This window comes from Onychomys torridus, chromosome 13 (genome assembly GCF_903995425.1).
Source record: "Onychomys torridus chromosome 13, mOncTor1.1, whole genome shotgun sequence".
NCBI lineage: Eukaryota > Metazoa > Chordata > Mammalia > Rodentia > Cricetidae > Onychomys > Onychomys torridus.
In genome coordinates, this window is record NC_050455.1 from 2820009 (window position 1) to 2835434 (window position 15426).

The following is a 15426-nucleotide window of genomic DNA, read 5'->3' on the forward strand; positions in this document are numbered from 1 at the left end:
CATTTCAGCAAGCAACCTCCAACTGCCATGGTTTAGTTGTAAAATGAACCAGGAGGCAGGTGATATGGCTCAGCAGCTAAAGGCACTTACCATGCAGGTCTGACAAACTGGGTTCAAGCCCAGGACCAACAGAAATGTAGAAGGATAGGACCAAGTCTACAAGGTTGTCGTCCTCTGATCTTAAAGTGTGAGGACCCCCCCCCCAACACACACACACTAGAAAAGGTTGAGAGGTTGTAGCTCAGTGGTAGTGTGCTTGAATAACATGCTTAGATAGCATGCATGAAGCCCTGGGTTCAATCCCCAGTACCACAAACATGGGATATGGTGGAACACATGTACAACCCTTAGCTACATAGCAAGTTACAGGCTAGCCTGAGGTACATGAGTCTCACGGGAAGGGCATCCTGGGTCCTCAACTGACCACAGAGCCAAAATGTAAAGTGATTACAAATACCCTTAGCTGCATCTCCATGACCCAAAGCTAACAAAGCCAAACTCATGGTGACAAACGGAGTTAGCCAACCACTAGCTCAAATACCTGTCCTGAGCTTGGAGCTGCAGGGGCAATCTTCAGACTGCACAGTAAAGCCAACAGTAATGGACTGTGTAGTCACTTTTTAACTTGATTGGCCTGAGGAGGTAAAATGTGATTTCTGTGCCCAAGGCTCACATTATGGGGCAGAATGGAACTCCCATTCCCTTGCCAGTAAAAGCCTCAGTGGGCAAAGGCTCAGTGGGGCTGCTCATCATCCTTCTCCAGGCCCTCCCACACTGCCCTCTGTTATAGCTTCCCTAACTGTCTCTCTCCTCATTGCCGCTTACTTCTGGTCCTCTAGCCTCTGTCTGGGAAGATGCTCCAGAAAGGCAGTCCTGACTGTGGCCCCACTCATTCAAAGACTCGGGGATTTTCTAGTTCTTTAGTAACAGCGTCAGATAGGGTTAGGACTGGAAAGAAAAGCCAGTCTCCCGGAGTGGGCAAAGGGCCAGCACCCTGTATGAAACTCAGCTGTGCGCTTCCTTGTGCTGTTGAGACTAGCCATATGTGGGAATGCTTTCCCACAGCAAATTCCTCTTCGTTTTCTGAGGATCTGGTTCTTCCCTGGTGTAGTTGGAGTTTTAATAATTTCACCAATACCCTGGCCTGGAGTCCAGTTGTGTTTCCCATCATCAAGCAAGCTGGGTCCCCTGAATCAGTGACCACTGCCTGACAGTCTTGACTGGAACTAGCGGGACATACATTTGGGCCACGTGCTGGCTGGTTTTATGTCAACTTAACCCAACCTAGTCATCTAAAAGGAGGGAACCTCAATTGAGGAAAAAGCCTCCACAAGATCAGGCTGCAGGAAAGCCTATGGGCATTTTCTTAATTAGTGATTGATGTGGGAGGGCCCAGCCCTCTGTGGGTGGAGCCATCCCTGGGCTGGTGGTCCTGGGTTCTATTAGAAAGCAGGCTGAGTAAGTCCAGGAGGGAAGCCAGTGAGCAGCTCCTCCAAGGCCTCTGCATCAGCTCCTGCCTCCAGGGTCCTGCCCTCACTACTTCTGAGATGAACTGTTAACTGGAATGTGAATGAAATATTGAATAATCCAGTGGCTTTTGCTGTTTCTTCACAGCAATAGTAACCCTATCTCGGACAGGCCACTGAGTGAAAAGCAGGCCTCCGGCATTGCAAGTAAAGGCTGTGAAGCTAGCATTTCTCTTGAACATTTACCTCTTTCCAGACACACTTCCGGTACCCGCAGATGAGAACCTCAGCTACATTATGCAAAATGAAAAACACAGGAATAGCCTGAAAGCAAACAGAGAAACAAGCATGAGAACACACTCTCCCATCTTTTAGCTACTTGACTTTTGTTTAAAAATAAGATGTGTGGGAACATGCAGCACTCAGTCTCTCCAGCAAAGACTCTTCTAGACCAGCACTTTGCTGAAGTGTTCTTCATTTTTCCTCCCAGATCTACTTATTTATTCTCTATGAGTACTTTCTCCACAAGCACTTTGTGTGCCACGGGCATGAAATGCCAATGGAGGCCCGAAGAAGGCATCAGACTCAAACTGGAGGTACAGACGGTGGAAGCCACCATGTGGGTGCTAAGAACTGAACGTGGGTCCTCTGTAGGAGCAGCAGGTGCTCTTAACCATTGAGTTGTTTCTCTAGCCCTTAAAGTATCAGTTTTGGTGGGGTGTATGTCAAGATTCCTCTCCTACAGGTTCTTCATCCACAGTCTTAAGCACCTCCTGGGCATCCTGCACCATACCAGGTGCAGGGCACAAAGCCCATCAGCATGGTAGACACACTGTAGAGAGCCTGTCCCCAGGAGATCAGGTGGGGTATACTGCAAGACACAGCTAGACCAGCAAGGGAAGAGCGAGCCTTCATGGTGGAAACAAAGTCTGAGAGTTGACTGCTTAATAAATTAAAATACAGAGGAAGTGGGCAGCTTTATCATGTGACAGGGTGAGCTGATCAAGCTAAGAAATTTTAAATGGTCTTTGACTAGTTGACCAAAAAAGAAGCAAACAATGGCTGTTGGCTTCTTGACTATGAATCCAGAGATGAGATTATGTTTGGGGTTGAGAATTTAAAACTTCAGAGATGAACTAAGGTCCTAGAATAGGCTTAATTGTCTAGTTACAAACTGTGGGCAGTCTCCCTTGGCCTGACTGAACAGCAGCTGGAAAAGGACCCGTCTGTAGACATAAGGCTGATTCCAGGCACACAAATAAGAGCTCAGTTGCACATGGATAATGTCACATGATTGACCAAGGCTTTTTTGTCTTGGAGGCAGGGTCTTGCTATATAGTCCAGGCTGGCCTTGAACTCTACATCATCTTCTCAGCCTCCTAAGTGCTGGGGTTATAAGCATGCACTCCAGCACCTAGTGAGCTCACAACCAGCAACTGTTTACTTTGCATTGTTTCTTACACCTCTTCCAAAGTCTGTAAGCAGATGAGGTTATAGCTATGATTCTCAGATATGGCTCAGATTCTCAGAAGACACTGGGACTTCTGGGCAAGTTGCTCCAGAATGACATTTAAACCACAACAGGTCCCCAGTGAGCCTGCAGCTGTCCAAGTTCAGCAGGACTAGTACGAACCAAATCCTGGCAGCTAGCTAGAGGTACAGCTTATCCTTGTGGTTCTAGTACTCAGGAAGCTAAGGCAAGAGGATCACTGCTAGTTCAAGGCCAGCCTGGGCTACAGAGTGAGTCCGTGCTATGAAAAACACAAAGCAAATCCTGGCAGCATCAAACTGCTGAGCTCTGAAATGGGTGGACTCTAACAAAGCTCTGCTATTCCAAAGGGGTATCGCTGATCTGTCTTAAATTTTAAATCTAAGTTTCTCAAGCCATTTTTCCTTCTGAAAAGCTAACAAGGGTTGGGGATTTAGCTCAGCGGTAGAGCACTCGCCTAGCAAGCACAAGGCCCTGGGTTTAATCCTCAGCTCAAAAAAAAAAAAAAAAAAAAAAGGCAAAAAGCTAACAAAACTAGAGACAGCTAGTCTACAGCTGACCAGTTAGCCTATGTGCCCTGGGTAGAGAGCTACCAAAAGTAGTATTAAGAGACCCTGTTGCTTTGCTGATCTTTCCCTGGCCTCTAACTGCAAACGCCTCACTCTACACTATGCTTTGCACTGGTTCAGGAGGCTTGCTGGTGACTGATGCTCTGGGAACACCTGTGTATTCATTATTTTCTCCACTGCTGTGACCAATTGCTTTACAAAAAGGAACTTGAGAGAGCAAGGGTTGATTCTAGCTCACAGTGTGAGGGGAGCCTGCCCATCATGACTGACTGACAGGAAGGCAGGCATGTAGCACCATCACCATGATGCAGCTGATCACACTGCCCCAGCAGTCTGTCTCTTAGTGACTGTTCTATTACCATGATAAGACACCATAACCACAGCAACTTAGAATAAAAAGGGCTTGCTTACTGTTGTGTGTTTCTGCTCTTTTGGGGATCCACCACCCAGCTCCCAAACAATTCACACACAGAGGCTATTCTTAATTATAAATGCCCAGCCTTAGGTTGGCTTAGTTTCTAGCCAGCTTTTCTTTTTTTTTTTTTTTTTTTTTTTTGGTTTTCCGAGACAGGGTTTCTCTGTGTAGTTTTGCACTTTTCCTGGAACTCATTTGGTAGCCCAGGCTGGCCTCGAACTCACAGAGATCCGCCTGGCTCTGCCTCCTGAGTGCTGGGATTAAAGGCGTGCGCCACCACTGCCCGGCAGCAGCTTTTCTTTTTTGATTTTAAATTATCCCATCCATCTTTTGCCTCTGGGATTTTCCCTTTTTCTTACTTCTGTAACCTTACTTTGTTCCTTACTTCATGGCTAGCTGAGTGGCTGAGTGGCTGTGTGGCTGAGTGGCTGTGTGGCTGGCCCCTGGAGTCCTCCTCCTTCTCTGGCTACTTCTCTGATTTCTCCTCCTAGATTTCTCCTTCTATTTATCCGCTCCGCCTGCCAGCCCCACCTATTTCTCTCTCCTGCCTTGCTATTGGCCATTCATCTCCTTATTAGACCATCAGGTGTTTTAGACAGGCACAGTAACACTGCTTCACAGAGTTAAACAAATGCAACATGAACAAAAGTAACACACCTTAAAACATTCTACTACAGTTGATATTTTCAGAGGGTTGGAGTCATGGCCACCATGGCTGGGAACATGGCGGCAGGCAGGCATGGAGGCGAAGCAGCAGCCAAGAGCTCACATCTTGAGGCAACAACCATGAGGCAGAGAGTGCTAATTGGGGAAGACACGGGCTTTTGAAGCCCTAAAGCCCGCCCACTCCAGTGACACACCTCCTCCAACAAGGTCATACCTCCTAGTCCTTCCCACACAGTCCACCAACTGGGGCCCAGTCATTCAAACATATGAGCCTGTGGGGGCCGTTCTCATTCAGACCAACACAGTCAAGAAAGACCAACCCCCAGTGACCCATATCCTTTAGCAAAGATCCACAAAGGTTCTACAGCCTTCAAATACAGTGGCACCAGCTAGGGACCAAAAGTGTTTAGACACATGAGTCTATAGGGGACATTTCACGTTCAAACCAAAACACTGCCCATTATTACCCTTATAGACTTAAATTCAGCAGGACCTACTTGGGCTAAATTAGAAAAAAATAGTGATATATGGTAACAGTGATAATAGTGGGTGGAATACACTGAGTATTTACTATCCATCAGACAACCACTGCTACATACTTAAGCTTCATAAGGATTCTGTAAGATAGGTGAGAAAACTGAAGAATAGATTGTTTCTGTTTTTTAACCTGCATCTTAATCACTTGAAACCACTTTTTCTGAGTTATCATTTAATTGCCAAGGCGTGAACCAAAGGCATACACAGTGAGCAAGGACCTACTGCTGAGCCACACACCCCAGCTGAGATCACTTGCAGATGCTCGTTCTAGACATCTGTTTTACCCTAAAGAGGACTGAAAGGGTTTACATCCTTATGACTCCGGGATGATCTCAACAACACAAGTCCCTGTCATCAGCCACCACAAAGCCCAATTCATGATTCTAGCAACAAATCTGCCAAATGTAACTGATCACACTGTACCGCAGGCCACTTCATTTAATTACATGGGTGTACAATCCACAACTAAGTATTTAATACTTCACACACATGCAAATGAAATTCTTTGATATGAAGATAAATTGTTAACTATGAACTTAGAAATTTGTCATTATTCCCATGCTTCCTAGAATAATTTTGAAGTCTTAGAAAAATTTCCCACAGAAAACCCTGGTCTGCCCCCAGGAATGGCCTTTGGTCAATCTACAGAGGTATGGATGACCCTCAGTCAAGCTTCTGATGACTGAGGACGCGGCTAGCTTCCTTTTTTATTAGTATTATTACATTTTAGTTATTTCTGTGCATGTAGGGAGTAGGTGAATGTGGACACATGGTATGCATGTAGGGAGTGGGTGAGTGTGGCCACATGGTATGCATGTAGGGAGTGGGTGAGTGTGGACACATGGTATGCATGTAGGGAGTGGGTGAGTGTGGACACATGGTATGCATGTAGGTAGTAGGTGAGTGTGGACACATAGTATGCATGTAGAGGTCAAAGGACAGTCTATAGGAGTCAATTCTCTCTTTCCACTAAGTGGATCCCAGGGATTGAACTCAGGTCCTCAGGCTTATCAGCGGGAACATTCACCTGCTGAGTTATCTCACTGGCTCCCTGACTTGGCCTCTTAATTTCTATAAAAGAATGCAGTCCTGTTCCTTCTCTTTAGATGATTTTTTAAATATACAGATGTCCTTAATGTATTATGCAAAATAACTGCACTCAGGCAGGCCCCTCCACAGAAAGTAACCTTGAGATATTCATTTTTTGAAGACTGCATCTTACACTGTAGCCTAGGCTAGCTCATAATTCACTATGTATCCCAGAATGGCTTTAAATTCTTGGCAATCCTCCTGCCTCAGCCTCCTGAATGTTAGAATTACAGGTATGAGTCTCTACAGCTGGCAATTTTTAGGGTTTTTTTTTTTTTTCATGGACCACCACACTGTTTTCCACAGCAGCCATACTATTTCCAGTTACTGACAGTATTGCCTGAGCATCCAGATTTCACCATGTCCTTACCAGCACCTGTGACTGATAAGTCATTCTGATGGGAATGAAGTAGTGTCACCAGTAGTTAATATTTGCATTTTTTACAAATTATACTTAATATTTGTGGATGTTTTCCCTGAATATGCATCTCTGGACAAGTGCATGCCTGGTGCCTTTGGAGTGCTCAGTCACACATGACTCCTCTCTCACATCCCCTCTGAACAAAACTTGGGGACCATCGCTGAAGGAGCCAGAGGCCAATAAAGACTGGATGGAAAGAGTGTCTCTGGACATGACAGAACTATTGCACTTATGAACCCGCAGCAGCTGTGGCTGATGCCTAAGATAAACCAGTGAACATCCCGGCCTGGAAGCGGAAGTGGCCCACCCGTAGCTGAGGAGCTACTGCCAGCAGATGGCTTCTAGTAGGGGATGGGGCCTGAGGGGCTGACCACAACCTCACGAACACCCACCAGTACATGGGCAGCACAAATTAAACTTGGCAGGTCAATTTTTTTAAATTTCACATGTATGAATGTTTTGCCTACATGTATGTCTCTAAACCATGTTTGAATAGTGACTGAGGAGGTCAGAAGAAGCATCAGATCCCCAGGAGTTATAGAGAGCTATGAGCCACTGTGTGGGTACTGGAAATCAAACTTATGTCCTCTGGAAGAGCAGCCAGTACACTTAACAACTGAGCTATCATGCTAGCCCCTTGGTGAGTTTTTTTAAATAAAATTAAATTTAAAAAGACATGAAGCTGGAGGGGGTTGGGAGTTTGTTCTAGGAGGAGTTGGAGGAGTGAGTGATTATGATCAAAATACCTTGTATATATTTATGAAAATCTTAAGGATTTAATAAAAATACTATACTAAAAAAAAAAAAAAAAAAGAACTGGGTATATAGCTTAATGGAGGAGTGCTTGCTTAGCCCTGTGCAAAGCCCTGGGTTCAATCCTCAGCACCACAGAAGGAAGAACGGTGGGAAAGAGGGAGGAAGTGAAGAAGGGGAGGCATGAGTGAAGGCAGATGTCTCTCTCCTGCCTGCCTGTTCCCAAGTACCCAGCAGCTGCCCAAATAACTGACTCAGAGGCTTGATGTTACCTATAAATGCTCAGCTGGTAGCTCAGGTTTATTACTAGCTAGCTCTTATGCTTAACTTAACCATAGTTCTTATTGATGTTCAGCCACGTGGCTTGGTGCCTTTTCTCAGTACACATTCTCATCTTGCTTCCTCTGCATCTGGCTGGCGACTCCTTGACTCCACCCTCCTTCTTCCCAGCATTCTGTTTGGCTTTCCCGCCTAACTTCCTGCCCAGCTACTGGCCAATCAGTGTTTTACTAAACCAATTGAGTGACAAATCTTTACAGTGTACAAGAGGCTTATTGCACAGCACACGAGGACTGCCTCCACTGGGCAGTTACAGGAAACATGCTAGGACAGTCCATTCTGTATGACATTGACATGCTTTACCTTTGTGGATCCAAATTCCTTTATGTAGAGACAATGAAAGAGGGGACCATGAATTCCTTTCTGCTCAATTAAGTAACTTGCTCACTATGGGTTTAATTATCCATGATTTTCTTCAGCAGTATCTCCATCTCATGCCCACCTATGACATCCTGAGTTACAACTACATTTACAGAAGCCAGGAACCTTGACAGACAGATTAGAAGGACCAAGTTTAAAGGTCTGGGTAAAAATCAAAAAACCAACCCAAGGTCGGGTGTGATACATGCCTGTACTTGCAGCACGCGAAAGATAGAGACAGTCAATCTTCACTACACAGTGGAGTTCCATGCCAGCCCAGGCTACATGACACCTTGCCATAGCTACCTCATCACCAAAAGAGAAAACAGGAGGAAAGAGGGAAAGAAGAAAGGAAGAAGGGAGGGAAGGAGGGAGGGAGGGAGGGAGGGAGGGAGGGAGGGAGGGAAAAGGTAAGGAAGGAGAGATAGAAACGAATCCAGTCCTGTTAAGATTCCTCATCTGCATTTGTAGTCTCTCTGGCTGCTCACCCTGGCCTTACTTACTCAGGAAAACATGCATCTTGCTCTATCTGGGCAGCAGCCAACACCAGTCCACTATTTACATGGGAATCTAAACATCTGTCCTAATCCCTCGGCTCTCAGGCTTTGAGGCAATTCTGTCTTGCTGAGACTTCCGGCCAGGGATTATAATGAAAGTTATTACAGACCATCAGAGTAGTACTGTCCAAAGACTGCTGTTCAGGACATGAGAGACGCCATCACTGTGACCTCATCCATTGTAGGAAAGCTGACAGGCAGGCCTCATCATGTGCAGAAAGGAGAGAGAGTGTAACACAAGTCCATGTGTCATCGAGACTGGCAACAGAAGCGCCTGGTACAACTTCACAAGGCACACTCGCAGTAGCCGTTCCTCTGGGAAACCGTCTCTCTTGGCCCACACCCTTTAATCTCCTCAAGGTCAGAAACCACGCCTTCTGTGTCTTTTGGAACACAGTAAGTCTCAAACACCTACTTGCCAAATAGCTATAACCCTCCTAGGGTTGGAGATGTAGCGTGGTTGGCAGAGTCTTGCCCAGTGCTCACACTAGACTGTGAGTCAATGCTCTGCTTCGCCAAGACCTGCTGGGAACCAAAAGTCAACTCAGCCTCACAGTGTACTTAGGGCTGAAAGAGCATGAGGCCCTGTATCACCCCCAGAACAGCATAAGCCAGGCATGCTGGTCCATCTCTGTCGTCCCAGCACTCAGGAGGGGGTGGCAGGAGAATCAGAAGTTCACGGTCATCCTCAGTTACACAGTTTGAGGACAGCCTGCAACAGATGAAATCATGTCTCAAAAAAACAAACCATAGTGGCAACAAAAATCTTTAGAGCACTCTCTTCTCTAACCTCTGCGGATCAGTCAGTTGTAAGTGAGGTGTGGGAAAGCCCACAAAGAACTCCCCACAGCGCCCAGCAAAGCCGGCTCAGCTCTCAGGTGCTGTACATCAGACAGAATGTCAAGGCTTCCTCAGATCAGGGAGGCCTTGCTGAAGCACAGCTACCCAGAAGAGTTTCGTGTAATAATACACCCACGAATTTCCACTGCACTCACCCCCAGTTCCTCATGGATTCATTAGCTGACAGCTTGGCACCAGAGCAGTGAGGACTGTCTCCCATCCAACACAAACTGTCTGAGTGCCTGGGGATGTCCTGGCATCCATCCACCCTGGGGACATCTATGCAGCAATGTGAAAACAAAGAACTGAGAAGATGCAGGGTTGGATTCTGTCACTAAAAACAGTAACGGGTCTCCTACTCACTGTCCTCCTGCTCCATGGGTACATGGGGGTGGGGTGCTTTTCTAACAGATCTGGATGGAGCAGCTTATCTTTGCCTGCTAGACAAGGCTATGCTCTAGGTCAGTCTACTCCACTCACAGGCTCAGGAACTCACATGAAAATGGGAGTCAAATGGTTAAACTAGAATGTAAACCAACTGCTTCAAAAAGTTTTGTTGTGAACCACAAGACAGCACAACTGAACAGCGTACTTAGGGCTGAAACTGATGTCAATCCGTAGCCCAAGAGCAAGCTCCAAGACAAGCTTGCCTAGAGATAAATCATCCTTCTGCAGCATCGTTCAGGGTGCAGAACTCCCTGACTGCTGAGAACAGACTGATTGGACACTTACGGTGCGTTTTTTTTTTTGAGGGATTCTAGCCACCTGGCATTTGAGTCCCTTGCAAAGGTGCCTGAACCTGAGAACAGCCACAGCCTCTTCTCAGTCTGGCCACCAAGAGAGTCGGTGCTCCGTGCTTCTCCAGTGGCAGTGGGGGACGGCAAAGGTAAGATACATGGCAGGCTAGGAAATGTGGCCTCAACCTCCTGGCTAGTCTGCAGAACAGCAATGGGCAGGGACCCCAAGAATCCAGTCTAAGTGAAGCCTGGGACTCAGAAAGGAGCTATTAGGAAGACAGTCTCCTTATGACCCATGAGGAGGTGAGACTGAGGTCAGCGACACCAGGGGAAGGAGGTGACATTGGAACAGATACCCTGTAGAAGTCAGAGACAGAGACAAACTGGATCTTCTGGGTATGTCACCGCGGTCCTTCTGGAACTAGCCAGGCCCGAAGTGGGTCTCTGTCCTAGAACTGTCTTACATGAACTTCCTTACTGCTTCGACTAGAGTGAGCTTCCTAAGAAAGTGAAAAGGTTCTCAGTGGCCAGGCTCCGTGGCACACACTTGTATCCCCTCCACCACTCACCTGACTAAGGACAAAGGACTGTAAGTTAAAGCCAGAACAGGCTACATAGGAAGACAGTCTTTAAAAAAAGAAAAAGTCCAGTCTGGAGAGATGGCTCAGCAGTTAAGAGGACTGGCTGCTCTTCCAGAGGACCTGGGTTCAATTCCCAGCACCCACACGGCAGCTCACAACTGCCTGTAACTCCAGTTCCAGGAGATCTGACACCCTCAGGCAGATACACATGCAGGTAAAACACCAATGCACATTAAAAATAATAATAATAATAATAATAAGTCATTTAAAATTTTTTGAAAAGAAGTCCATATGCATTAGTTCTTAAAGAGACAAATCTGAAAAGGACAAAATATGACAAATTAGAAGAGCTGTCACTTTGTGGGGACTAGAGAACTCTACACCTAGGTCTCTCCCTCCGTCAGGTACCTGGTATTTGCCCCATCCCTCACTTGTCCAGTGATTATGACTCATAAAGATACAAAGGAGGCTGGAGAGATGGCGCAGCAGATAAAGTGCTCAGTGCACATACAAGAGGACTTGAATTCAGACTTCCAGAAGCTACTAAAAGCCAGGTGTGAAGCTGTAACCCAGTGCTAGAGGAGGTGGAGATAGGTAGATCCTGTGTCTTGCTACCCAGCTAGTGTAGCTGAAATTGTGAGATACTTTGTTTCAAATGCAGTGTGTGTGTGTGTGTGTGTGTGTGTGTGTGTGTGTGTGTGTGTGTAGTGAAGCATGATAGAAGATTCTCATTGTTGACCTCTAAAATCCACATATGCATACACAGGTGGGCACACCTACACACATATATGCACAAACACAAAATGCAAAATAAATAATAAAGGATACAAAGAAAATTTCTCTGAAACCTATGAAAAATCACTGAACAAAAAAAGCATTATTATCGTAGGCCTGACTTACTCAACCTTTAAACTTCTAGCACCCATCAATATCCAGAACTTGGAGGAAAGATTAAAGCTAATGGAACCAGAAAGAAGCAGTAGAGAGAGCAAGCAGTGCCTGAATTCGCCGAGGTGGGCACCAAGGTGCACTGTGGGTCAGCTCCTAGCCCACCCCAAAGATCCCACCTTTCTGAACACGTCATTCCATCTCCTCAGCTGTATAAATCATGAAAAAACAAAAGTGATGATTTAATTTCCAAATTACTTTCTCAACTGCTATTTTATAATCCTGAAGTTGCCCTAACAATATAGTTACCCAGCTAGACAGACTTTGTTTGTTTTTATATCTGAGGTCACAAGAACAAACATAATGCCAGGTGGTGGTGGCACACGCCTTTAATCCCAGCACTCAAGAGGCAGAGGCAGGCGGATCTCTGTGAGTTCGAGGCCAGCCTGGTCTACAGAGCAAGATCCAGGACAGGCTCCAAAGCTACACAGAGAAACCCTGTCTCAAGAAACCTTGTCTCGAAAAACCAAGAAAAAAAAGAACAAACATAATAGCAAACATTGTAAAAAGATTGAATTATTTTGCAAATTCTACATTTTTCCGAAAGGCAGAACACAGGACATTTTCTGATAAATAAAAACAGAAGTCAGGTAAGGTGAAAAAAGGCATTAATACCATCTTGATTATAAGTCCATTTGGTTTTAATGGATTCTCTTTTGATAGCAAAATAACTAAAGCTTGGAGTTCTGAATAATGCATTTGGAAGCATCTTTGTTCTTCAGAAACCACACACTGAGAAGCTCAGTCCTGGAGGGGGAGGGGTGAGGAATGGAGGACAGAATGGACAACTCATTTTACTAGTACCCCCGGAACCTGTCTACTCTGGGCCACACTTGTGTTCACAGCTGCACCCAGCATCCCTGGACCATTTCACCAATGCACCTAGTGCTGTTGGACTTTCTCTGATCACCAGGTCCCAAATAATGACTTCTTATTAATTATGAAAGCTTAGCCTAGCTTAGGCTTGTTCCCAACTAGCTCTTAAAACTTAAATTAACCTGTTTATATTATGTTCTGCCACATGGTTCATTACCTCTCCTCCATGCTATATGTCCTACTTTCTCTGTATCTGGCTAGTGAATCCCATCTCTCTTCTTCCCAGAGTTCCTATCTCTGCCCAGAAGTCCCGCCTATCCTTTCCTGCCTAGCTATTGGTTGTTCAGCTCTTTATTGAACCAATCAGAAGATGCCTTGGAGGAGCCATATCTTCACAGTGCAGAAAAATATTATCCTATAACATAACAACCCAGTTCCAACTCCTCAGCAGCAGGTAAAGGTGTAGCCCGGACTCTTGCTTCATTGTATTGAGGCAGACTGCAGAGGCTAGCCTCCATGCCAAAGCTGCTCAAGTGAGGCCTAACTGTGGCAGACTTCACAATTGTTGCTACTGCCTTCTCTCTTGCCCACCTCCACCTTGTGAGACAAGCTGACCCTGCCATATTTTCCAGTTATCTTCAATTCAACAAAAGCAGAAAAGGTGCTTCATGTTATCTCAGGCTCCAGACTTCTCTCTGTCATGGTTTGGATACCAAGTGTCCACTCAGAAGGGCTCACATCCTGCAGGCTTGGTCCCCAGCTAGTGGTACTAATTTGGGAAAGTCTGGAAACTTTAGGCAGCAAGACCTCCAGTAGGCTACTGGGGGCAGGCCTTTGAAAGTTACTCCTGGCCCTCCATCTTCGACCTCCTTACTAGAGACCCAACCCCTAAGAGGCAAGGACTCAGTCCATGACCCTCTGAAACAATGAGCCAAAATATATTTATTTCCATAAGTTGTTCTCTTGGGTATCCTGAGCACAGCCACAGTAAGCCAACACCTCTGTTCTCTGATCTAGTTTTACCTTCAAGCTGATGTCTGCCCCCCATGCCAGATGCAATAAATTAGAACACAAAGGTGATGAGGAAAGAGGGGTTGTATCACACACACACATTCTAATACTTACCAATCTGGACAAAGCTCTGGACCCTGCATAGATTATCCCCACGAACAGCACTGCAGCAGGAAGCCATGCCAAAACATTAGATCTGAAAAGATGGGGAGACATTATAATGTTTTCGCTACTTCATGTTTAACTATACCCAGCCAGAAGGGCTGACCCCTCAGAGGCACCATCTCCTTCCAAGGTTGTCTAAATATCCTTGGGGGACCTGAGAAGTGAGATGTACTCTTTACTCACTGAGAGAGCAACACAACCAGATGAAGCCATCTCATATACAGCTCTGCCATGTGACATCTACTTAGTGTTCAGGAACACTCCCCAAAACTGAACGTGGATAGGCCTTGCTGCAGGTTCAGAGAGAGGACACAGCTCATTTTCTTCAATGGTGGTAATGTTCAAGTATAAATTTTTTTAAAGACTGTTTACCGGGCTGGAGAGATGGCTCAGCCATTAAAGGCTAGGTTCACAACCAAAAATATAAGACTGTTTACCTAAGATGTTTCAAACAGCTCCATGGAATCACAACTTTGAACCAAAAAAAAAAAAAAAAACCTAGAAAAAAGGGTTTTTAAATAATAAACCTCGGGACCTCAATAGGGTGATCATCTTCTGGCTTCTTCAAACCTGGATTTCTGAGTACCCTAAGGGCTTTGAAGGGCACCCTTCTGTGGCTCAGGTTGACCATACCAGGACCTGATTTTTCTTTAGAGTCTAGAATCTTGTTCTCCTCAAAAATAAATAGGGCAGGAGTGGCGATACACACCTTTAATGCCAGCACTTGGGAGGCAGAGGACCTTTGTGAGTTTGATGCTAGCCTGGTCTACACAATGAGTTCCAGGATAGCCAGGACTACACAGTGAGATCCTATCTCAAAAAAACAAAAACAAAAATACATACGCAAACACACAAGAGAGAGAAGAACTGGACACACTACGTATCACAGCGGCTGCCACTTGCTTCCTCTCCCTGGAGTTAGAAGTGAAGCCTCTCGACTACTCAAGGTCCCCAGAGTCAGTCTCAGAGTACTAAAACCAGACGAGACCACCTGAGCAGTGGACAGCACAGTCACCCTAAAGCACCAGCCACCACCACTGTGTTTGCAAACTCACAAGCAGTATTCCAAGATCAGACCTCAACCTAGCATACCAAGGTCCCAGGCTCCAGGAAGGCCTCCAAATCTTACTAACTATATCAATTATTTCAGCAAATGCTGACAGTAACTTATAAAGCTCTAGGACTCACTGTGAACAGCAGCCTCACAGCTTAATCAGGCAGTGTTAAATGTTTTCCATGCTACTTTTTTTTTTTTAACATATAGACTTTTGTATGTCTGCATACTGTGTGTTTTTTAATCCACACAACAGGGGTTAGGCTCAGTTAGCAAGTTATATGATATGCAAACAAAAGGGTCTGTGTAGGATCCCCAGGACCCATGTAAAATCTGGATGTGGTGGAGTAACAGGAGGACCTTTGGAGCTTGACAGTCAACCTAGCTGAACCTGAGGGCTCCATGTTTAGTGGGAGACCTGTCTCAAAAAGTAAAAGGTAGACAGTTATTGAAGCAGAGTGCAATGTCAGCCTCTGCACCTGTGTGCGCATGTGCACACAGATATACACATGTATCACACAACAATCTTATGATGAAAATATCTGACATAACAATGGTTAAGATTGTCAACCAAACACTTCTCAATTTTATGACAGGGGAAAGCATTCCTATA

At 45.6% G+C, this 15426-nt stretch overlaps 1 protein-coding gene across 3 annotated transcripts in view; it reads right to left on the reverse strand.

The window, feature by feature from the left end:
* Tmem241 (transmembrane protein 241) overlaps window positions 1-15426 on the reverse strand; it is a 140830-nt gene that overhangs the window by 106774 nt on the left and 18630 nt on the right. For 2 of the 3 annotated variants that reach the window (XM_036205129.1, XM_036205130.1), the window contains exons 4-5: window positions 13709-13790; window positions 1713-1790 (exon numbers count right to left, since the gene is read on the reverse strand). In XM_036205129.1, coding sequence (XP_036061022.1) covers window positions 1713-1790; window positions 13709-13790 — 160 coding nt within the window. The remainder of the gene's footprint in view (window positions 1-1712; window positions 1791-13708; window positions 13791-15426) is intronic. The other variant, XM_036205131.1, reaches the window with a different exon arrangement.